The sequence below is a fragment of the Lampetra planeri genome, chromosome 24, assembly GCF_965212315.1.
Source record: "Lampetra planeri chromosome 24, kcLamPlan1.2.h2, whole genome shotgun sequence".
NCBI classification, from domain to species: Eukaryota; Metazoa; Chordata; class Hyperoartia; order Petromyzontiformes; family Petromyzontidae; genus Lampetra; species Lampetra planeri.
The window spans coordinates 12,557,624-12,582,434 of record NC_136130.1 but is presented as its reverse complement, the minus strand read 5'-3'; the positions used below and the strand labels follow the sequence as shown (position 1 = coordinate 12,582,434).

At 52.0% G+C, this 24,811-nt stretch overlaps 1 protein-coding gene across 1 annotated transcript; it reads left to right on the top strand.

Moving 5' to 3' along the window:
• Positions 1-560: 560 nt before the first annotated feature.
• On the top strand, positions 561-24,654 carry SLC12A9 (solute carrier family 12 member 9). Its single transcript, XM_078605757.1, has 15 exons — positions 561-1,386; positions 5,524-5,658; positions 10,602-10,736; positions 11,165-11,440; positions 12,038-12,145; positions 12,887-12,998; positions 13,996-14,153; positions 14,402-14,484; positions 14,628-14,752; positions 14,941-15,133; positions 15,338-15,512; positions 15,886-16,032; positions 16,444-16,598; positions 18,444-18,783; positions 20,035-24,654. The coding sequence occupies exons 1-15, from the start codon at positions 1,221-1,223 to the stop codon at positions 20,652-20,654; spliced, it is 2,928 nt and encodes a 975-aa protein (XP_078461883.1). The 5' UTR covers positions 561-1,220; the 3' UTR covers positions 20,655-24,654.
• The last annotated feature ends 157 nt before the right edge of the window (positions 24,655-24,811 follow it).

Here is a 24,811-nt window from a genome sequence, read left to right as displayed (position 1 = left end):
GGGGAAGCCATCGCCACTTCACGCCTCACTGGGGACCCGGAGGCGAATGCGCTGCAGACATTCTGCAGACTGTCACAACTTCTTCAATGCGTCCTCTGCGGGGTGCTCGTCCCGTTGAGCAGCGCGCCCGGCGCACACCACATCAAGTATCCCCCCCCCCCTGCCTCGCCGGCGTCGCGCTCGTCGCCAGCTGCAGCTCCTCACCCCCGGATAGGCGCCATGTTCCGGGCCACGTACCGGATTATAAGATGCACCTCCCCACTTTACTACGCAGTGTGGGGGGGGGCAACAGGAACACAACACAAAGTGCGTCTTATAATCCGGATAATACGGTAGCTGGCTGGGGGCGTGGTCACGGGACGTGAGGAGGGAAAAGGGGGCGGGGCGACTTGGAGGGGGCGGGGCGACTTGGAGGGGGCGGGGCGACTTGGAGGGGGCGGGGCGACTTGGAGGGGGCGGGGCGACTTGGAGGGGGCGGGGCGACTTGGAGGGGGCGGGGCGACTTGGAGGGGGCGGGGCGACTTGGAGGGGGCGGGGCGACTTGGAGGGGGCGGGGGGGGTCGCCCCTGGGCTCGCTTCCTGCTCGCGATCACGCGGAGGTGGTGGCGAGTGACCGGGCGGAATGAGAGAGGCGATGGTTGTTGTTGTTGAGAGTGGTTGCGGTGGTTGTTTTTGTTGTTGAGAGTGGTTGCGGTGGCCGTGATGGGCAAGCTTTGGTGGTTGCGGTTCGTTGCTGGGAATTGTGCTTGATTGTTGCGGCGGTTTATTGTGCGTTTGTGTCGTTGTGGTAAGGGTGTTGTGGTTGCGTTTGGTAGTGGTCGAGTGTTGTGGCCGCGTGTGGCGGTGGGTTGAGTGTTGCGGCCGAGTGGTGGTGGTTGAGTGTGGTGGTCGAGTGTAGTGGTGGTCGAGTTTGGTGGTGGTTGTGTGGTGGTGGTTGTGTGGTGGTGGTTGAGGGTGGTGGTGGTGGTGGTGGTGGTTGTGTGGTGGTGGTTGTGTGGTGGTGGTTGTGTTGTGGTGGTTGTGTTGTGGTGGTTGAGGGTGGTGGTGGTTGAGTGTGGTGGTGGTTGAGTGTGGTGGTTGAGTGGTTGTGTGTGGTGGTGGTGGTTGTGTGGTGGTGGTTGTGTGGTGGTTGAGGGTGGTGGTGGTTGTGTGGTGGTGGTTGTGTGGTGGTGGTTGAGGGTGGTGGTGGTTGTGTGGTGGTGGTGGTGGTGGTTGAGAAGATGGGGGACTCTGGTGAGCGGGCCCCGCTGCTCCACTACCGCCTGCTCAGCGTCGCCGAGGCCGCGCCGCCCCGCGCCGAGCCCAGCAGGAAGCTGAACACCTTCTTCGGGGTCGTGGTGCCCACGCTGCTGTCCATGTTCAGCGTGGTGCTCTACCTGCGCATCGGTGAGCGAGCCAGCCACTCACCCCGCCACTCACCCATCCACTCACCCAGCGACTCACCCAGCCACTCACCCAGCCAGCCCCTCGCCCAGCCAGCCACTCACCCAGCCACTCACTCAGTCACTCACCCAGCCACTCACCCAGCCACTCACCCAGCCAGCCACTCACTCGTCCACACACCCAGCCACTCACCCAGCCACTCAGCCAGCCACTCACTCGTCCACACACCCAGCCACTCACCCAGCCACTCACCCAGCTACTCACCCAGCCACTCACCCGGTCACTCACCCAGCCACTCACCCAGCCACTCACCCCGCCACTCACCCAGCCACTCAACCACCCACTCACCCAGCCACTCACCCAGCCACTCACTCGTCCACACACCCAGCCACTCACCCAGCCACTCACCCAGCTACTCACCCAGCCACTCACCCGGTCACTCACCCAGCCACTCACCCAGCCACTCACCCCGCCACTCACCCAGCCACTCAACCACCCACTCACCCCGCCATTCACCCAGCCACTCAACCACCCACTCACACAGCAAGCCACTCAGCCACTCACCCAGCTACTAATCCACCCCACCACTCACTCACCCAGCCACTCGCCCAGCCACTCACTCAGCCACTCACCCAGCCACTCAACTCACCCAGCCACTCAACTCACCCAGCCACTCAACTCACCCAGCCACTCACTCACCCAGCCACTCACCCAGCCACACACTCACCCAGCCACTCCCCCAGCCACTCACCCAGCCACTCACCCAGCCACTTACCCAGCCACTCCCCCAGCCACTCACCCAGCCACTAACTCACCCAGCCACTCACTCAGCCACTCACCCAGCCACTCACTCACCCAGCCACTCACTCACCCAGCCACTCACTCACCAAGCCACTCGCTCGTCCACTCACTCAGCCACTCACTCACCCCGCCACTCACTCACCCCGCCACTCACTCCCCCACACACTCACCCAGCCACTCACTCGTCCACATACTCACCCAGCCACCCACTCACACAGCCACTAACTCAGCCACTCACCCAGCTACTAATCCACCCCGCCATTCACTCACCCAGCCACTCACTCACCCAGCCACTTACTCACCCAGCCACTCACTCACCCAGCCACTTGCTCGCCCACCCAGAATGACAAAAGCAAAACAAACACAGCAAAGTAGAGCAATCGAGAACATAGAAATCAGCACAAAAACAAACATATGACATGGGAAATCGAAAACATTGCGCAAACAAATACATGTAAAATAATATTTTCCCTGTATAACGCAAGTTGGGCCTGGCAGACCACTTAGATTGAGCATTAACTGACACAGGTTGATGAGACATTGTTGCTGTCATTAAAATAAAGGTTTGGACCGTTTTGGCGGAATGGAATTTCTCAGGAGATGTTCTTGGTTCTTTCGGTAAAGTGACTTTACCGAAAGAACCAAGAACATGAATCCCTGGCAGTCACGAAAGCTTTAAATCGTAATTTCTCAGGAGATGTTCATAGTGAGAGTCTTCGATGCGCTGGAGAATGAGGGAGGCGCTGCGGGTGATGCCAGGTCGTTTGGAGGTGATGGATGAGACTTCCTGAAGCACATTGCACACAACTCTGGACCAGTTTCGACATTCAGTGTGTCATCAGCAGAGTCGGACTTGCTTAAACCAATGCTGGTGAGCTGCCCGATGTTTAAAGGAAAGGACCCTCTTGGATATGGCTCCAGAAGAGTGAGGAATTGCAAATTGATGTCCAGTCTGGTGCCCCTCCCCCGCACCTCCGTTCAGCTACGTACGGCGTTAAAGAAGTTTATAATTAACACATTACATGAGTTGTCAGCATGTGCGAGAATACGTTCATTGCTGGTGAAATGATGGCATAATTGCACGTGTTGTAGTGAGTAGCACTGAATGGAAGAGCCGTGTGTGCAGACAGGCAACAAGGGCGTCCATCAGAGGTGTACCCCGCATGCCGGGATAGTGGCTCAGGCTGTGGCAGGTTCTTGTTATACACAGTTTGTTGTGTTTGCGTGCTTGAGACAGCTGGCCAGGGATTGGGCAAGGACGGAGCCAACTCCACCCAGGCAACCGGAGATCACAGACCGAGATATTTATCGATCTATCGCATTTGCCGAGCACAGGCTCAAAGCCCCAAAACGTCAAGCGGCCAGCCACAAACGGTACCATCAAAGTCATAATAGATAAGGGTCGACACGTTTCTTGAATTTGATGAGGTCGTAAAAGCTGTGGACAAGGTTCGATGGGAGGGAATTCCACAGGGTAACAGTGCGAGGGAATAAGCAGGAAGAAAAATGCAAAGAAGGTCAACATACACACTCGTGTGGAAGTGTAGAGTACATGTGTGGAAGTGACCTGCAGTGTGAGTGAGTTGAGACCCGTAGAGGGTGACGGTAGAACTCGCTGTGATTGTTAAGACAAAACAGTTTCTGAATCAACAAATCAGGTTCACAGAAACAGTAACCATGGTAGTAGCAATAGAAGAGTGATAAGGAAGCGATTGGCTGCTGATGAGCGAGTGACTGGAGTGCATCGGTGAGTGCCGGACTCAATCCTGAGCTCCAGAGCTCACTGATGCTCTGCTCATTGCTATGGAATGATTTTTTTCAGCCATGTTCACAGTTGCTGAGCATCGATTCACTATTGTAGAACTATTTTTGTTCGAGAATAAGGAACTGATTGAAAATTGAAAAATGAATACCTTCATACGACTTAATGCGATGCCTAAATTAAATAATACTGACCAGCACCCGCCCCCCAACAAAAACATAAATTTCTGCCAAAAATCACTAAAGTGCAATGGTGTACTTGGCGGGGAAGCGGCGTCCATGTCCTCTCATCACGAGACCTGGGTGAGACCTGGGTGGTGGTGCGTGGTGGTGTGTCCACGGGATGTCCCCCGGCCCTGCCCCCTGGCTGTAATAATAATGCCCTGACAGAGTCCGCAAAGACCCCATCTGCCCTGCCAAGTGGAAACTCAGCTTGGCTCTGCCGCAGTTTCCGAATTTCCTGTAAACAGGGAGTAAATGGTTTAATTAGCGCGGTCACCGCCATGAAGAGAACTGCCTTTTATTTATCCGGGAAAGCCCCACCGAGTGTCAACACTCTTTTTAAGGAACCTCCTCCGTGGAGATGTTGAGCCGATTTCATGAACGAGTGTTTGGATGACGAGAGGAATCGGGAGGACCTGGAGAGATCCCACGCACGCAAGCGGGTGATACGCAAAGCTCGTTACAAATACAATACAAAAAACAATCTGTGCATTTCTATTTGAATCTTTAATAAAAGCTACAATAACTTTAGGGATGAGTTATGGCTTGTCTAAATGACGCATCTTTTATGTTGCAAATGCTGTGGAAGCACTGAAGAGTCCACCTGTGCATTGGGTAGCTGATAAAGTTTAGCTCTTGTGGTGTTCAGTTTGGTTGTGATGTTAGTCAGGAGTTACCTGGCCTCAGCCTTGGCCGCTTAAATCTGCATTACAGATATACAGAATCAGAATCTATATCCTGGAGAAATCCGATGTCCGGTAGGAGTGGGTCAGAAAGTTCACCTGCAGGGTCACGTGAGCGCTGCAGCATGCACGGGGGGGCACGTCACGAGTGTGGTCAGCTGACTGGTAGGAGGGCTCAGGGAAACCGGCCGCGCCGAAATCTGACAGCCTCTCGTGCAGGTCGGTGACATCACGTAGCATCACATGACCACCTGAGTTTTAGTTATAACCGGACAAACTGCTGCGCAGTCGTTTAGTAAACTTATATAATCCTCAACATTGTGGTTGAGACGGTGTTTTATGATGCGACAGCGTTTTGCGAAGGGGAAGTGCAGATGGTCACGCGTAACAAAGTCTGAAGCTTGTGTGCTGTGAAATGAAAAAGCCAATTAAACTTGACCTGCATCAGGCAGTGAGCTTTCTGAACGAATGTCCGATAACAGCGATTGTTTAAGCAGGCATGTCGGCAGCATTGATTCAAACACAAGAAAGCTCTGGACCAGTTATGACCTTAAGCGTCTCATCAGTAGTCGGGCTTGCTTGAACAAAAGCTGGTGAATTGCTTGCGGTGACCCAATGCTGTCTGTCGAGGCTACACGGGGGATCTTTGCCTTGATTTCTCTTTGTTGCACAGGGTTCGTGGTGGGCCAGGCCGGGCTGCTGGAGAGCCTGCTCATGTTCGCGGTTGCGTACGTGATCATCGGCCTCACCGTGCTGTCCGTCTGCGCCATCTCCACCAACGGCGCCGTGCAGGGTGGAGGCGTCTACTGTATCCTTGTGCCGTACGCCGGCCGTTAATGGAACTGGTCACACATCCCAACACAGAAGCCCCTTTAAAAAGAGTCTTGGCACTCGGTGAGACTTCCTCTGGGTAAATAATTGGCCATTGCTCACGGTGCAGGCAGCAGATACTGGTACGCTTGAACAAAGTCCTCTAACTTAACATGTAGGCTTTCGCGACCAATATTATTCATAATAAAGATCGCGTGAATATAAAATAAGACTTGTTTGTAGGAAAAATCTGATTTGGACTGAGTGTGTGAGCGTGCGAGTCTGTGGTTAGCGCGGTTGTGCTACGAACCTGGAAACCAAAGTTCGATTCCCGCTCACGGCCACCAACACCAGTGACGATAATTATCTAAACCAGTCCTGGGCCTCCCCTAAGTCGACACAGCCTCAAATGAGTTTTTGGTGCGATATGTAAACATTTCCACTCGGGAGACAAAGGCGGCTGGTCATAGTGTTGGCCACTGACCCCCTCGTGTGACCTGCAGCACATGCCCCAACAGTCTGTAAAGGCTAGATGGGGGCTCTTTTACTGTACGAGTGTGTGGAATCCTGTGTTGCTCACGAGCCTCGCCACGTCTGTCAAATCTTTCAAGCAGATTTTCATTGCCAATGATCTGCGCGGCCCTTACTTCCTCTACGGGTGAGCGGGTGTCATTGTGAAATTAGTCTGTTTCGTGCTCGTTGGGGGCGTTGGCAGGAAGAGCACGGCCCGCGCGGGTTACTGCCGCTACTGTATGACGGCGCCGCGTGCCCCCATGTCTCAGGGGTGTCGCTGTCCTTTGTGGGTTGTGTCAGCTGCGGAGCGTGAACAGACAATATCAATTAAACTTTCAGAAAGGATGTAGAGTCATTTTAAGATTTATTTTTTTACTCACAAATAAAACTCGTTTGCAAAGTGTCCCCCATAAATCCCTCAATCCCCCTTACAAGGTTCAGGAATATAAGAAAGTTGCAAGTCCCTTTAATCCCTCTGCCCATTACATTTCTGGAGAGGTTCTCGCTTCCTATTGAAATGAGAATTGGGCCCAGGCAACGAATCACTAAGTGGTTATGCATTGACCTCACTTCAACAATTGTATCCATAATGCAATGTGCCAGCAACATTTTATAATTTAACTTTCAATACAAATGAGTTCAGTCCTACTACTTTGTGATTATTGAAAGGTTTGTTACTCAATACCTACTTAATAGTTACTATTCCTATACCAAATCAAAAACTGGTTGGACACGGTATGGATGAGAGGAAACAGTCAGACTAGTAGGCCGAGTCCTTAACACGGGTGGTGGTGAGTGGGTGGGCGAGTAAGTTGGTGAGTGAGTGAGTTGATGAGATAGTGGGTGATTTAGTGAGTGAGTGGGTGAGCGTATTGTCATTCATTTTAATGGGGAGCGGTAGTATAGCGGTTAACGCGTTGCGCTACAAACCCGGCGACCCGAGTTCGATTCCTACTCACAGCCACCAGTGATTATCCAAACCGGTCCTGGGCCTCCCCTAGGTCGATTCATCCTCAAATGAGTGCCTGGTGCTATGTGCAAACATCATCACTGGGGAGACAAAGACGTGGGGCTTGTCACCCATCCCCTCGTATGCCGTTCCGGCCGTCATGAATGCTACTCACTAACAGCACTTGCCTCAACAGTGTTGAAGGCTATACGGGGGATGTTTTTCCGTCGTTTTGTCATCACCTGCAGCATGGTGGTTGGACACTGGAAGAAGACCTCGTTAGTCATCAACATGGGTGGAGGAATTGACGGGTGAATTTCACGGAAGCAGCGCCCATGGTGGCCGCATTAGAATAGTGATGAGAAATTTACAAGGTCACAAGGTCTTCTACAGTGGCACAAGACTCGGTGCCAAATGTACCAAGCAGAGCAGCGACACTCACCCATTGTTGATGCTATCTGCCCCGCTTAGCCAATTCGACAATGCGACGTTTGTTTTGGTAAAGGCATAGCAGAGTACAGTATGTACCGCACTGTCGCCATTTGTCTGGCGTTCATGCAGGGTGGTTTGGCGGTAGGGAGAACGGCTCCCAATCCGAAACTTGGGCTTGACTCATCATGCCACTGGGGTAGATAAAATAGGTACCACTGTTTGGGGAAAATCAGCAGTGGTTGCCCTGTGGAAAGACCTGGCCCACGCCATAGGAATGAGGAATTCCGCCATTGGCGCAGGGCTGTAAACAGGAGATGGGCACCACCTCTGCTCACTGGCGCAATAAATCACTTTTCAGAATCAGAAGTTTATTTTCCACTGAGTAAAGCCCATCGAGCTAACAAGCTTATTTTTCAAGGGCGACTTTGCCAACAGACAACAAGCTGGTTTTGGTTGGACTCAGGTAGGGACAATTGAATCAACGATTGCAGTTCAGGAATGGACAGTTGTATCTCATTTGTAACGCCTCGTTCGAATTGTCTCGTATGTTTCTGTCTTGTTTTTGCAAGTTTGCTCCTTTAGACTAAATCTACCATCGGCACATAAGTTATGCATCATTGCACTATGTAACACAATTTTTGTTCCTGGGTAGTAAGTGTTATTTCCTAATTGCTTATGCCTAAAAAGTATAGAAAATGGCTATTATTTCCCACAAACTTTGCTTTTGTGACCATGACTGATATTTAGAAATTTACCTATTTTCAAGGAGAAAACGGGCGAATTTGTGTATTTTCGTTCACATAAAGTCAGAAAAAACAACAACATATGAATCAAAATTAACATGTATTTATACTAAAGTAATACACAAATTACTCCAAAAGATTTAGAAGTGAGTAGTTTTTTGAGATTTACGACTATACTGTAAATCACTTTCACGAATCAGCCCCCAAATTTAGTCTCCCATCTAGTTCTCGTGATACTGTCCTTGGTAGCGGCGTTCAAAGTCCAGTATATCCTGGTGGAAGCGCTCGCCTTGCTCCTCCGAGTACGCTCCCATGTTCTCCTTTAATTTATCAAGATGAGCATCAAGGGTATGGACTTTGAGGGACATCCTACAGCCCATTGTGCCGTAGTTCTTCACCAGTCTCAACCAGCTCCACATAGTTTTCGACCTTGTGATTGCCCAAGAAGCCACGAACCACTGCGACAAAGCTGTTCCAAGCCGCTTTCTCCTTACTAGTGAGCTTCTTGGGGAATTCATTGCACTCCAAGATATTCTTTACCTGTGGTCCGACGAAGACACCTGCTTTGACCTTTGCCTCAGACAGCTTAGGGAAGAAGTCTTGAAGGTACTTTTGAAGGCTGTCGACTCCTTATCTACAGCTCTGACAAATTGTTTCACAAGGCCCAATTTGATGTGCAGTGGTGGCATCAGCACCTTCCGGGGGTCCACCAGTGGCTCCCACTTGACGTTGTTCCTCCCCACAGAGAACTCGGTCCGCTCTGGCCAGTCCCGCCTGTGGTAGTGCGCCTTGGTGTCCCTGCGGTCCCAAAGGCAAAGATAGCAGGGACACTTGGTAAAACCGCCTTTGAGACCCACCAGGAATGCTACCATTCCGATGACCTCCCAACCGTACTCTTCATATTTCAAGGCGTCCAGCAAGGTCTTGATGCTGTTGTAATCCTCTTTGAGGTACACTGAGTGAGCCAGGGGAAGAGATGGGTGCTTGTTACCATTATGAAGCAGCACGGTTTTCAGGCTCCTGGATGAGCTGTCAATGAAGAGGCGTCACTCATTCTGGTTCCAGGCGATTCCGATTGCCTCGAACAGACTGGTCACATTGTGGCAGAAGCAGAGCCCATCTTGACGGGTGAAGAAGCTGTAAAAAGATTGGTGACGCTTCCTCTGATCTGCGACTTGCACACTTTCATCCAACAAGTTCCACTGCTTGAACCTAGACTTCAAAAGCTCGGCATTGGACTTGGTGAGACCAAGATCTCTGATCAAGTCGTTGAGGTATTTTTGGTTGGGGTAGTATGGGTTTCTCTCCTCAGCTCCACCTCTGAAAATGTCATCTGGATCTACAACCTCTTCCTCGCTCTCTGACTTGCTGCTCTCTTCTGAAGACGGCTGCTCTCTCTCCGGAGGAGTGGTTACGGGGAGTTCATGGCAGTGTGGCATCGGGCGATGGATGAAGGAAGGTCCGGATACGTGATAGCAGGTGCATTCTTGCCAGTCCGACATTTGGAAGGGTCCACCATGCAGAAGTAGCAGTTGCTTGAGTCGTCAGTGGGTTCCCGCCAAAAATCTTGGGATAGCGAACTTCATGGCTCTCTTTTCCCCTCTGTACCATCGTACATAAATGCATTTATTTCACCCATGACTAATTTGTAAAAGATTCTCGCAACATTTTTCATGTATGACTTTTTTTTCAATTACATTGAATATTCTTAAACATTAAAAAATTAAAACCTTTTACAATTAAACATTTTTTAAACAAATTTTATAACATAAAATTCCGAGCAACAACTGTCCATCTTACCTTCCAGAGTTTTTTTGCATTTCTCGTAGGTGAAATTAGGTGCCCAGGGTTTGTCTTGATCCCTGACAGGCATGCCGAAATATGCCTTGTCGGCCTCACACATCTGAGCAGATGCTTCCCAAGATAACTTTTTTGCTCTTGTCTTGATAAATTGACCGCAGACATAGCAAAATGCGTCTGCCGGATGCTTGCAGCCTCTTGATGCCATCTCAGAAAAATGCAGATATGTATCCACTTCAAAATATCACTGTCCCGGTCACAAAAGAAAAGTTTGTGGGGAATAATAGCCATTTTTACCGTACTTTAAAGCATAAGCAATTAGGAAATAACACTTACTACCCAGGAACAAAAAATAAAAATAAATTTTTACACAGTGTTGTCATTCGCAATGAGTCGATTCGCGCTTGCAGGATTCGGGGTGCAGCGTCTTGCGCCGTAATCGCCATGGCGACCGCTGCGCGTCGTCCTTGACTCGGCTGCTGCTGCTGCGACGTCATATCGCAGTCATGATCAGCAGGGCGCTGGGCCCGGAGTTTGGAGGCAGCATCGGGGTGATGTTCTTCCTGGCCAACGTGTGCTCCAGCGCCGTCTTCTTGCTCGGCCTCACTGAGGCCATCATGGACTCGTTTCGGAAAAGGCGTACGTGCTGCGTCTGCGTGTGAGCGCGTGTGTGTGTACGTAGAGCGGTGGCGCAGTGGTTAGCGCACTCTGCTACGAACGTGGTGACTCGAGTTCGATTCCCGCTCATGACCAATAATGGTGGTGAATATCTTATCCGGTCCGAGGCCTCCTTAAGGTCTACTTGGCCTTTAATTAGTACCTGGTGCGATGTGTAAACATCAGCATTGGGGAGACAAAAGCATCCGGGCATGGTGCTGGCCACCCACCCCCTCGTGTACCGTGCCACCCTTGATAGGTGCTCGCTCTCAGCACTTTTCCAAGCAATTTGTTTAGCCTGTACAAGGGATCTTTGTCTTTGCGTGTGCAGAAATGGGAAAAATCCTCTCACAAACATGTTTGTAATGCTCGGTGACCGTGGTTTTGGTTGCGTTGGTGGCGGTGAGCAGCCGACTTCCCGCACGGCCTGCCGGACGCGTACATCTGGGTGGTGCTCTACGCCTCGTGCCTCCTGCTCATCTGCCTCGTCGTCGTGTTGGTCGGTGCCGACATCTACTCCAAGGCAGCGTTCATCATCTTCCTGTGCGTCATACTCGTGCTGCTCACCGTCTTCATCTCCTTCTTCGCCGTGCGGAACCGGCACATCGTCGTCAAGCATGGCAACGTCACCTTGAACCTCAACTACAGCGGCCCCAGCCTCGGCACGCTCCACGACAACCTCAAGGGTGAGTGCCGGTTCGGTGGCGGCAGCCAAAGGTCCCCCGTGTGGCCATGACAGGTGCTGTCAGGGCAAGTGTTGTCGAGGCCGTAATTGCACAGGAGTGAGCGGCAAGGCCAGCACCACGCCGAGCCTCCTTTGTCTTTCCAGTCGTGATGCTTACACACTGCGCCGCGTGCTCGGTTGAGGCCCAATCGACCTAGGGGGGAGGCCGAGGACCGGTTCAGATGCAGTATTTGTTATTGACATTGCCCATTAGCGGGAATGAACTCAGGTCGTAGGGTTCTGTTGCGCAGTGCACTAACCGTTTTGTCACCACCACCACCATCGCTCAACATCACCATAACAATCATCACCACAACCACCGCCAGCACTACACAGCTACCGACTCTGTCACTCATATTTGCGTCTAAGCGTCGCCGCAGCGGAACTCTGCTTGTGCCCGGTGTCCCTGACCCTGTATCCAACCATGGGTCTTACATCAGTCTCTGGGAAGTGGCAGCAAATACTGCACACTGAGACAGGTGCGAGGGCTGAGTGTGTGCCTGACACAAATCTGACAGTAACTTTCCACTCTGTTGTGTCTCTTTGCGTGTGTGAACAGAACATTACACTCAAGATTACACAACGGGTGTTACGATGAATTTTGCTTCTGTTTTTGCCATCATGTTCAACGGCTGCACGGGCATAATGGCTGGCTCCAACATGTCCGGTACGAACACGTGCACACACGCACACAGATACGCGCACCACACTCGTCACGAGTGCAACAGATGCAGGTCCTCCCTCCTGTTGAGGCTGGCACGGCGCACGACGTGGTCCTGTGAGCAGCATCAAGCTACCTTTGTCTCTCCAACTCAAATGATTGCACATTACACAAGGTACTAATTCAAGTGTCGCACACTCGCCACTGATGTCAGCCATGGCCGAGAATCGAGCCCCCGACGTTTGTGCAGCTTGGGAACTACTGCCCCCTCCACTCCAAACACTCCCAATGACAAGATCCCCTGCATAACAGCTGTGCCATTGCTACCCTCCCATGCCATACACACACACGCGCATTTACACGTATCGTCATGGACACTAACGTGCGCGTTTGCCCGTAAGCGTGTGTGCGTGCGTGTATTTGTAGGGGAGCGGTAGTATAGCAATTGGTGCATTGCTCTAAGAACCTGGTGACGCAGATTTGATTCCCGCACATGGCCAACACCAGTTACGAATATCTGAATTGGTCCTCAGTCTCCCCTAGGTCGACTCAGCCTCAAATGAGTACCTGGTGCGGTGTGTAAACATCACCACTGGGGAGACAAAAGCGGCCGGGCGTGGTGTTAGCCACTCACCCCCCCGTGCCGGCGTTGATAAGTGCTCGTTAACAGCCTCAGCAGTCTGCTAATAGGCTATGCGGGGGGATCTTTGTGGTGCGTGTGCCCGTGTGCGACCGTGCGTGCGCTAGGGGACCTGAAGGACCCGAGCTACGCAATCCCACGCGGCACCATCGCTGCCGTGGTGTTCACATTCTGCGTGTACGTGCTGCTCTGCTTCATGGTCAGCTGCTCCTGCCCCAGGTGACGGCGCCGTGCGCCTCGTTACTCTGCACGGACGGGACGGGTCGCGTGACACGATGCCGTCCACCAACAGTGTCCTCCGCACCTCCAGGGATAGTAATCAGAACGATTCAATTGGGTATCCCTCGATTTACGAACGTTCGGTTCTCATTCACGCAATTGACATTATGGACACTTTTCTATTAACGAAATCAAATTTTCACGTTGACAAAATGTCACGCAGTACGCGCCATGAGATCAAAGAAGAGCCACGCAGGAGGCTGCGTCGTCCGCGACCGTCTCACGGTGTTCCTCCAGTAGCAGAGTAACACCTCCACATCACCTTTTCAGTAATTCCAAAATGCAGATCTTTTTGGTGAGTTCCCAGAAAAGGTGAATTCTCTTTGTTTTACATGAATTATTAGTGAGTCGTTTTAATCTTTTAAGTTTTTCATTATTATTTTTGTATTGTGAAAGTGATTATGGTGTATATTTTTAGGTTAGGAGTAGAATTGGAATAGCTGTCTGAAATACGTCTACATTTTTTGTATTAAATCTATGGAAAGCCATTCCGATTTACAAACTTCCCTTATATGCGTGTTTTTTGAAGAATGCCTCCCTTTCGTGAGTCGAGGGATACCTGGAATTATTTTTTGAATCAGATCGTGAAAGTAAAATGTGTATCATACACCCTCCTCCACCCGATACAGCCAATCGGTAAAGTGTTCGCGTGATGAACAAACCTGCTGGATTACCACTGCTTTAAGGGCTGCCTGCCGGACGCGAACCCTGGACCTCTGCAACAAAGACCTAGTTCTTCTGCGCTGGTCTGCTCGGTGTCGTTGGTATCAGTCGTTAACGTTCCACTGCCCGGCACAGACCTCTGCCGTTTGGTTCCGGGGACACGGGGGGTTCACGCGTGCCGTGCTCGGAAGCAGCTGCTGCCGTGTTGGGAATGAGAGCGATGAGATCGCAGGTCGAGCGAGTGAGTGGACGGTGTGGGCCCCGGTGTCTGCAGGGATTTGCTGCTCTACAACTACGTCTTCATGAGAGACATCAACGTGTGGGGCCCCTTCGTCACCATCGGCATTTACGCCGCGTCGCTCTCCGCCGCCATGAGCTGCCTCATCGGTGCCTCGCGAGTGCTGCACGCCGTCGCACTTGACGACATCTTCGGTGCGCCATTCCTCCTCACTCCTCTTGGCTCCTCCTGGTTCCTCACTCCTTCATCCTCCTTCTCTCACCTACATGTGGGGTGGTTGTGGTGATGGTGGTAGTGTCTGTGGCGATAGTAGTGGTGGTGATGACGAGGGTTGTGGTGATAATGCTTCTGGTAATGATGGTGTTTGTGGTGGTGATGATGGTTGTGGTGGTGATGATGGTTGTGGTGGTGGAGTGACGCGGTTGTGCTGCGCTCTGCCCAGGCGTTCTGCTGAAGGTGGTGAAGCGGACGTCACGCTCTGGGAACCCCTGGGTGGCCGTGCTCGTCTCCTGGTTCCTCGTGCAGGTGCCGCGCACTCACTCACGTGCGCATTCACTCACGTGCTCGCTCGCCCACTTGCTCACGCCCTCAATCGCCCGCTCGCTCGACCACTCACGCACCCACTCGCCCACTCGCTCACGGGGGACCTTTGTCTTTGTGTGAATCAGCTGGTGCTGTTTGCGGGGCAGCTGAACACCATCGCAGGCATCGTGACCGTATTCTTCCTGATCGCGTACGCCACCGTGGACCTCGCGTGCCTGGCCATGGAGTGGGCCTCCGCCCCCAACTTCAGGTATGAAATTCCTTACTCCCGACTCCGCACTCCCGACACCCCGCACTCTACACTGTGGACTTTGCACTCCGACACCCCGCACTCCCGCACTCTACACTGTGGACTTTGCACTCCGACACCCCGCACTCCCACACTCTACACTCTGTCTGCACTCCGCGCCGCTGTTGCTGCTGTCGCTCTGCTCGCAGACCGACGTTCCAGTTCTTCTCATGGCACACCTGCCTGCTGGGCATGGTGGGCTGCCTCATTATGATGTTCATCATCAGCCCCATCTACGCGTCGGCCAGCATCGCCGTTATGCTGCTGCTGCTCGTCTTCATCCACTACCGTTCGCCCTCCAGCAGCTGGGGATACATCAGCCAGGCACTCATCTTCCACCAGGTACCGCCCCCCTCCACACCGCTCCACACCAGGACAGAAGGCTGCCTCATAGAGGCTGCTCCACACTCATGCATGGGGTACTCCACACTCTCGCTCGGTGATTAAAGACTCGACATGCGTATGATGCTTCCTCTGCACGCGCCGCTGCGTGTGGCCATGTGTGCTTCGCGAAATCTGCCGTCATTTGTCCTGCGCTCCGCACAGGTTCGCAAGTACCTCCTGCTGCTCGACATCCGTAAAGACCACGTCAAGTTCTGGAGGCCACAGATCCTGCTCATGGTCGCCAATCCCCGCTCCAGCTGCCACCTCATCCACTTTGTCAACGATATCAAGAAAGGCGGCCTCTACATCCTGGGGCACGTGGAGGTCGGGGACCTGGGTGGGTGCCGTGGCCCCATGACGCCATTTCCCAGTGACCCGTATCGTCTTGACCCTGCGTCCCCATCACCCCTGGCCAGAACGTGCCATGGATTTAAGGGATCATGGAAGATGGCCAAGAGAAAAAATAACGGAGTGGGAGTCTAGTAATGGAAGCGTCAGAGAGGATGTCCGTCTAGGAGATGGAGCGATTAAATCAGTGTATGTGCAGGTCCTGGGTAGATTATTGCATTGCAGGATCGTGGGAGGTGGAGGTGGCTTGGGGATGCCTTCATTCAGCAGTGGATTGACCATGGCTGATGGTCAATCTATATCATTTGTGTTCAGTCCTTAGCAGTGATGAACTTGTCATTTCTCGTGGTGGCGTTGTTCAGACTCGATCCCGTACGACCCCCTGGAGAGCCAGGTGAACTACTGGCTCAGCCTGGTGGACAAGCTCAACGTGAAGGCGTTCGTGGATATCACGCTGTCACCCACCGTGCGCCAGGGCGTGCAGAACCTGCTGCGCATCGCCGGCCTGGGTCCGCTGCCACGCTCGCATCGCCCGAAACGCTCACGCCGCTCACGCTGCCCGCGTCGCTCACGCCGCTCACACTGCCCGCGTCGCTCACGCTGCTCATACTGCCCGCACCGCTCACCCTCACGCTGCCCGCACCGCTCACCCTCACGCTGCCCGCACCGCTCACCCTCGCACCGCTCGCGCCGCTCACGCTGCTCACGCTGCCCGTGTCGCTCACCCTCACGCTGCCCGCACCGCTCACCCTCGCACCGCTCACGCTGCCCGCACCGCTCACCCTCGCACCGCTCACGCCGCTCACGCTGCCCGCGTTGCTCACCCTCGCGTCACCCACGCCCGCACTGCCCACACCCGCATTGCACTCGCGCTGGAATCGCTCACGCCGGCCGTGTGTGTGCGTGGCCGCTCCCTGCAGGGGGCATGAAACCCAACACGCTCTTCCTGGGCTTCTACGACGACTGCGTCCCCGACGACTACTTCCTAAGCGAGCCGGCATTTGCGGCACCGCACGGCCCGAGCCGCGAGCGCGACGACCCCGATCACTTTGGGGTGGACACCTCCTCGCTGCTGGTGCGATGCCAGCACCTCTCAGCCTTGTCTAGACCACCACCTCTACAGAGCTGAACGTGTGGACAATTTGTTTGGGCAGCAGTTTTTCGGCAGCTCAATGCCAATGTTCAGGTTTGCTGCTCGCCACGACGAGAGGTCTTCAGGAGAGAGTTCTTGTAGTTTTGTTATTCCTTCGTGGAAGGGGCGCAGGCTGCAGTGGTTTCCTATATGGGTCCATAGTTTAGGTTGCATGGCCACAGTCGCATTACTGTGGCTTGTCTTTCGTGTAGCTATGTATCTCTTGTGTGTCTGTATCTATGGATATCTTTGCATCCATCTCTGTGTGTCTGTATCTATGGATTTCTTTGTATCTCTGTGTGTCTGTATCTATGGATTTCTATGCATCTCTTTTTGTCTATCTATGGATCTCTATGTATCTCTGTGTGTCTGTATCTATTGATCTCTATGTATCTCTGTGTGTCTGTATCTATGGATCTCTATGCATCTCTTTTTGTCTGGATTTACTTTATGATCTAAAGTTTGGGTTGCATGGCCAGATGTGTACAATTGTGGCTCGTCTTTAATTTCCCACTCATGAATGAGATGTATTCATTGGCCTGGTGATGTTCTGATTGTGGTTGATGGTTCCACCAGTGTCTACTCAGGTTGGCTACACTTATGCCTGTTTTGTGTCACTTAGACAAAACTAATACCATCATCTAGGTAAATTGGATGTCGTTAACTCGAATCCAGACATTGTCGAAAGAGCATACAGCAGGGAAACCGAGACGACTGTAGACGACTGGCTTTGTCCTCGTTAGGACTCAGAATCAGAATATTTTATTTATTTATCCTCGAGAAATCCGATGGGCTATGAAGCTCTTTTTCACAGATGTCCAGTAGTAGCAGGTCAGCAAGTTACAACAACAAACAATACAAAAAAACGATTGGAGTGCAAAGTAGAGGAAAGGTAAGCAAGTCATTCGAAATCAATAAAAATAAATAAAGTATATGAGTGAAAATTGCATAGTATATACATTCCTGCCAATTTCTAATCACTAAAATAAGTTGGGGCAAGGCTACAAAACAACAGAAGAGGCGCAGACCACACCAAGACAACATCACACAGTCGTAGTCAGTCGCTCATTACATTTGAACTATCGATACGGTTAAGGATAAAAGTTACAAATCACATTTGCAAATTTGGTTGTAGCCACCACTAATCTGCTTCAGGATATTTTCTAAAGGAAGTTTTACGATGTTAAGGGAGGAAACAAGGTTGTTCCAAAACGTTGGTACAGTCCAGTCATCGATGTTCACCGCTGGCTTGTACCCACGGGATTCTCGACATGGAGAGGCGACTTACCTCCAGGGGGGCCCATCATCACCCGCTTAAAACAACTCTCTGTCAAATCCAACATTCTGTACACGACAGAAAAACGCATCCTAACAGGAAATCGTGTGCTTTCTGGAAACAAAGAATTTGCTAAATATTAGATTGGATAAATAAAGGCATAGAGGTAAATGGTGATGAGTCACCCTTTGTACACGTTTGAGAGATGAGAGCTCCCTCAGAAATCCTCTTGGGCACTTTACGAGACATTGCGGTGCCATCAAGTTAAGCCACAGCCCACACGAAGCACCGCCTTGTGTTGGTTAGGGCGATGTGACCAGTCTTAGGTTGACGCTTCTGTCCAAGTGCAGGCTCGAGGCCTCTTCTCCTTTGCGTGCGACTTTACTCGTCTTTTTCATTTAGAACATCATTTCTTGATTCCTATGCCTTGCGCATCTCCTGCGATGCGCACGTCCCACTGCCTCGTGCGGCGTCTTGAGACGGTCGCACTGGTCGTGCCGCCCCCGTCGCAGGCCCACTTCCCTCCCGTGCACGCCCTGGAGTCGCCCAAGGCGCTTTCGGTACGCGAGTACGTGGCCGTGGTGTCGGACGCCATCAAGATGAAGAAGAACGTCTGCCTCTCGCGCTACTTCCACGAGCTGGACATGGCGCTGGTGCGCGGCAAGCGCAGAGGGGCGCCCTCCGTCTCCATCGATGTGTGGCCCCTCAACCTGCTGCGGCCCGACTCGGCCTACTACGTGGACGTCTGCAGCCTCTTCCTGCTGCAGATGGCCTGCATCCTCAACATGGTGTCCTCGTGGCGCCACGCCAAGCTGCGCATCTTCCTGTGCGTCGAGTCGTCTCCCTCCGGAGGTGAGAGGCCGGGCGGTGTCACCGACAATGATAATACTACAGCAAGAGCTTTGTTATCCGGCATCCACGGGGAATGGAGGCTGCCAGTTTATGAAATACTGTATGCCGGTTATTTGAGAGTTAGACTTGTGGTTCACCAAATTTTCCAAGTAAATCAAACTTTTCAAGGAATAAACTAAGCCGACATTTTAACTGATATTTTACAGAGGTACTCGTGAGTCAGTTGTAGAGTATTCTAAGTTGATTGTAGAGAAGCAGTGGGGCAGTATACAGTAGTACAGCCTTCGCTAGCACCACCACTCGGCAGTGTCCTGAAGCTCCTGTACACAACAGATCTATGATCAGTGCATGGCAAGATGCCGGATGGCTGTCAGAATGTTTCCGGATACGTGAAGGAAGATTTGTATTGTCGTTTATGACATGTCATTAATGGGTGAAATCAAAGCTCAAAGCAAAGAAAGTTTTCTCACTCCTGCTCTTTGATCATTTCCACCACACATGGCACATAGTGTCAAAGCTCTTTTGGGCTCTGCCCTGCAACATGGCACCTCCTGTGTTATTTTCAATGCCAGTCATTTATGCAGGTAAGCCTCACTGAGTCTCAAGACTCTTTAATGATAATAATAGCAATGTAATCATCATTATGTGTAATTTGTTACGTGCACTTTGCGTTCTCAGAGGAACAGAAGGATTCAGAGGCTTGGGAATCCACAGACGAGCAGGAAGGCAGCCAGAACTGGCACAAATAATTGCCTAAACTCTGTGGCCCTATATTGGGATGTTTTCCTAACTCCATTAAGGAGTGTTGTAAATGTGAGAGGTAACCGGCGTACCTGGAGAACACCCAAGCTTGCGAGGTGGGTAACACCCAATCCCTATACCGATGGACACAGATGGAATTGAATCCACTTGCTGTACTGCCATCATACTCTGCCAAGCTGGGAGATGGCGGCCTCGACACCGATGGTAGGGAGGCAGTTTCACGAACGTGTGGTGATCCACCAACCCTCACTGCCTCGACAGTCCTGGGTTCCAGGCCACGTGCAGCGTAGCCACTAGGGCCTGGCTGACGATTGTTGGCAGTGCTGTTCATGTCCTTTCATTCCTGGTGGCGCTCTCCTCATAAAAATTCCACTGTCCCACTGCGCACGCCCCTGCTGCCGATGCCCTTTGTGCGCCATGCTGCGCATGTGCCTGCTGAGGCTGCTGTGCTGATTTGGCCGTCGTGTTGCTGCTGCTGCTGCCGCCCAGGCATGTGCGAGTCGAGCGACGAGGCGCGCTGGAGGAACAAGGAGGAGAAGCTGCGGGAGCTACTGTCCCAGCTGCGCATCAAGGCCTCCATTCACACCGTGCACTGGGATCAGGTGGTGGCGCTGCACTGGAGCCGCCATCCGGGAGGGGGGGGCTCACACGACCACCTGGACGACGATGGCGACGTCGCGATGAGCGACATCGGAGGCTTCCGTGGCGCCGACGGATTCCCAGCGAGAGAGCGAGAGGGCGCCGATCGGGTGAGGAAACGGCCTCTGAAGAGGGACGAGAGGCTGGAAGAGGAGCAGGATGACGGCAGCGGCGGTTCGAGCGAGGAGGATCATCCCAGGAGCTCGTCGAATGCGACGCTTAACTGGATGGCGATGTCCGATGAGTATCTGCGTGCGGTGAACCGCCTGGTGCTGGGCCAGGAGCTCGTCGAGCAGACGGGCGCGGCCGAGGGGCGGCAGTGCGCCGTCCGCTTCCTCTACCTGCCCAGGCCGCCCGCCGACCCGGCCGGCTACGAGCGCTACCTGCGCCAGCTCGAGACCATCACCGACGGGCTGGGGCCCACGCTGCTCATCCACGGCGTGTCGCAGGTCACCAGCCTCGACATGTGAGTTGTCGGGGCCCGCGGCGCCCGGGGTCTTGGCCATTTCGAGTCGCCAGGTCCGCCGTGGAACGGAGACTCGCGAGTCTCTCTGCGAACGTCACGCGTGAGATTGCGCGGACCCTCGCGTGCGGGAGACCTGCGTGCGGGAGACCTGCGTGCGGGAGACCTGCGTACGGGAGACCTGCCTACGGGAGACCTGCGTGCTGGAGACCAGCGTACGGGAGACCTGCCTACGTGAGACCTGCGTGCGGGAGACCTGCGTGCGGGAGACCTGCGTACGGGAGACCTGCGTGCGGGAGACCTGCGTACGGGAGACCTGCCTACGGGAGACCTGCGTGCGGGAGACCTGCGTGCGGGAGACCTGCGTGCGGGAGACCTGCCTACGGGAGACCTGCGTACGGGAGACCTGCGTGCCGGTGCCTGTGTGCCGGCAGCTCGATGCCTGGCATGCGATGTGGGCGTTGGGCACGGGCAGCGGGGCCCGAGTGTCGGGCACCTGTGGTGTTATGTACGTGCCGTCTCCTCTGGTTTGTCTTTTAAATATATTTCTTTTGCGTCGCTCTGCATTGCATTGCTTGAGTCCGTTGATCACTAAGAAGGGTGTAACTGACCACTAATAATCCCCCCTTTTGTTAAAATTGCGTTGTGATTTGTAGCGTGCGGTCGCTAAAATATTAGATGCAGCGTTGGCTTTACTAATATAGAACTCTCTTCCATTACGGCACCCCCTCCATAGTCAAGTTTACTTTTCCTCGGCCTCTTCGTTGAAATTGTATTTGCATAAAAGTGCCGGGTGAAATCATAGCTGAAAGTGTCACAGTCCTCAAATAAACATTGGGCAGCCCTCAGCTCTACTAAAGTGTCACCCACGTGTCACTTGAGTGTCACCCGCGTGTCACTCCTGTTACCCCCTAATGCCACTACAGTGTCACCAGTGTCGCCAGTGGCATTCGAGTGCCACTAAGAGTGTCACCTGCCCTAAGCATCACTCGTATAACTGATCGATCCCAATTTTCCCGAGGACCAAATCTTCTTGAGAGGGTTGGATGGGGTTGAGCCTGGTTAGTTCATGAATGGCTGACCAGGGCTTGTCAGATGCTGTAGGCAATCGGTTGCGAGGTGGCCTCCTTCCATTTAATCAGCGAGGTTTGCGAGGAGCGCTGCGTGTGTTAATTTAGACCTTTGCTTCGCACACTCAATTATTACCACTTGTGTCCATGCAATAGGAATGCTTTGACGTATTGAAGGAGCACGATGCACTTGATGATGTTTGTAAGGAACTGAAACCACTGGGTACTTTAGCAGAGAAACGAATTGGGAAGGGTGGGGGGTGGGGGTGGAGCAATGTACCCAATGCCCCTGTGCGTTGAATACTGTGGTGGTGCTGAGCTAGTGAGGCCGTGTAGTCCCTATGCCTGTTTAATATCACATGACCAGTGGTTTCCGGGTTTACATTGGCCTTCTGCCTAAAAAGTGCAAAATTGTACTGTTGGTACTTGGTAAAGAATACTGCTGGTGGTGGTTTAGCTGGCAATGTGTTTCTGGCACAGCTTTGTGCCTTACCTGCAGGAGGACGAGGAGTGCGGTTTGAACACTGTTTGCTGTAAGGTGCCACATGGTGGCTGAAGAAATGCCAACGTGTGTGTGCCTCCCAGAGCATCTGCGTGTGTGTGTGTTAATATTGTGCGGCGTTGTCATCGAGTTTTTAAAATGATACTAAATGTCGCATTCCACCTAACGCTCGCTTCTAACATTGCAATGTGCTTATAACAGTGGTGACAACGATACCTGCTTTGATATGTTTAAACATCCACTTAAATACATGACAACTTTATTATCGTTTTACAAGGTGCTACGTGAATAGCTAAGAGCTCCGGCTTGGTGGTTTCAGGCCGTAAAACCACTCGTGTCACCGGCGCTGGTGCTGTTCAGGCGCCGTCCCCATCGCGTGGTGGGGATGTCACAGAAAAACCCAAAATTACCAAAATGTCAAGCAGCCAGCAACAAAGAGCGCGATGAAAGTTGTAATTGATATTAGTGAACACATTTTGTCAATCGTGAAAGGTTATTATTGTAAGAGCTTGGGAGGAAAAGATGAAAGAATTCCAAAATGGAGCAGGGTTAGGAAAGAAGCATTCATTGAAGTTGTTGTGGCCTTGTGGTGGGTGAGTTGAGTTGTGGTTGTTGTGGCCTTGTGGTGGGTGGGTGAGTTGTGGTTGTTGTGGCCTTGTGGTGGGTGGGTGAGTTGTGGTTGTTGTGGCCTTGTGGTGGGTGGGTGAGTTGTGGTTGTTGTGGCCTTGTGGTGGGTGAGTTGAGTTGTCGTTGTTGTGGCCTTGTGGTGGGTGGGTGAGTTGTGGTTGTTGTGGCCTTGTGGTGGGTGGGTGAGTTGAGTTGTGGTTGTTGTGGCCTTGTGGTGGTTGGGTGAGTTAAGTTGTGGTTGTTGTGGCCTTGTGGTGGGTGAGTTGAGTTGTGGTTGTTGTGGCCTTGTGGTGGGTGGGTGAGTTGAGTTGTGGTTGTTGTGGCCTTGTGGTGGGTGGGTGAGTTGAGTTGTGGTTGTTGTGGCCTTGTGGTGGGTGAGTTGTGGTTGTTGTGGCCTTGTGGTGGGTGGGTGAGTTGAGTTGTGGTTGTTGAAAACAGCATAGATGAGATGAGAGAGTCAGTGTCTGGTTGACCAAGTCCTCAACGTGTGACACCATGTGTACAAAACGCAAGAAAGGACCTTCACAGCAAGGGTCAGAGCAGTCCACGGACTACTATGATCCGAGGAGAACGCCTCTATCCGTGAATTCCTAGCAGCGGGAGAGACGTTGCTGTTTGTGTGGGAGGTGATGGCACACCTCGTCTCCGTGGACAAGCTCTTGTGCCGCACACAGCGCACGCAGCGAGTATCTGCAGCGAGTGTGCCCTGCTGTTTGTGATACATTACAGATGCTCAACGTCACTCCTGATGGAAAGGCCACATTCTTGATTCTCGCTTCAAAACTGTTAAGACAGAGCCTCATACGATCACAAGGTGTATTGGAGGTAAACTGCTGAGAAATGTTCAAACTTCGTGTTAAAATTTTAGGAAAGATAAGACAGTTATAGTATCACAGAGTTTATGATTTAAGCCAAATGAATGTATATGTTAAGGTGGGATAATTTACATTTCTAAATTAAATGTATTCCCTTCATTCGTGAATATTCAACTACATAAGATGCTGTAACTTGTAAAAATGTTAAACCAACATTCAAAAACATACCTCTTTGTCCATGTCTATGTAGGGTCATTTAGTGTGACGGTTCAAATTTTATTTTAGACTAATTTCTTCCTGTGGATTACCAAATGTTGATTGTTTTACGAATAAAGAACACTGCGATCGTCACGGGCGAGATGCGTGGGTTCAGCAGCAGCAGGAGACACCGCCACTGCATGCTCAGCAGCAGTGAGCGTCTCTCTCCATGTGTCCTGGAGGTCTTGCTGCCACTGAGCACGGCTGCCAGCCTCTGTATTCATAAACAGAAGAGATGAGGCTGAGAGGTGACGAGTGTACAATCATGGTCGGGCAGAAAGCCCACTTATCCACGTAAAATAACATTGACATCGGCCTACATTCGCCCATTAGTCGATGGATCTTCCAAACCAGTGCTCTTTTTTTTCTGGAAAGCACTGGGTTGTAGGAAGCTGATGGACAAAAAGGTCATGGATGTTATTTTATGATGAAATGGCCTTTGATTGTTGCATATTAATGATCTGTGGTACTCCACCACCATGGGGGTTATGTACTCAACACCTGTGTTTGTTTTTCAAGATGCTTCGTGTTTGGGTAATGCTGGACCCGATTGCGCAAGTGGCTGCTGGGAACCTCATCTTGGTTTGTTTTTGTACTGAAATTTGCTTTGCTCGGTTGCTTTTACGCGGCTGCTGATGGTAGTTTCCTCTCTTTAAGACCTCGTTTTATCCAAGCTGACAAACGAGTATGCAAGTCCGTGTTTATACATTGGGAATACAATGTATTGGCTGTTAATGTGGTCTTGGTGTCTTTTATGTGTGAGTGGGGTGCTGTGAGAGTGGTGTATTTACCCCCCCCCCGCCCCGCGAAGGGAAGTATAGCCACATATCATTCCCATCCTTGCCCAAGTGTCACCATTCGTGTTGTTGTGGAGAGTTAAAGCACCACAATA

Bases quoted from the DNA above. Each gene is read 5' to 3' on its own strand.
- SLC12A9 (XM_078605757.1), top strand. From the start codon at position 1,221: ATGGGGGACTCTGGTGAGCGGGCCCCGCTGCTCCACTACCGCCTGCTC. The intron at 11,441-12,037 runs GTGAGTGCCGGT...GTGTGTGAACAG, and splicing joins GCTCCACGACAACCTCAAGG to AACATTACACTCAAGATTAC. The intron at 15,134-15,337 runs GTACCGCCCCCC...CGCTCCGCACAG, and splicing joins AGGCACTCATCTTCCACCAG to GTTCGCAAGTACCTCCTGCT.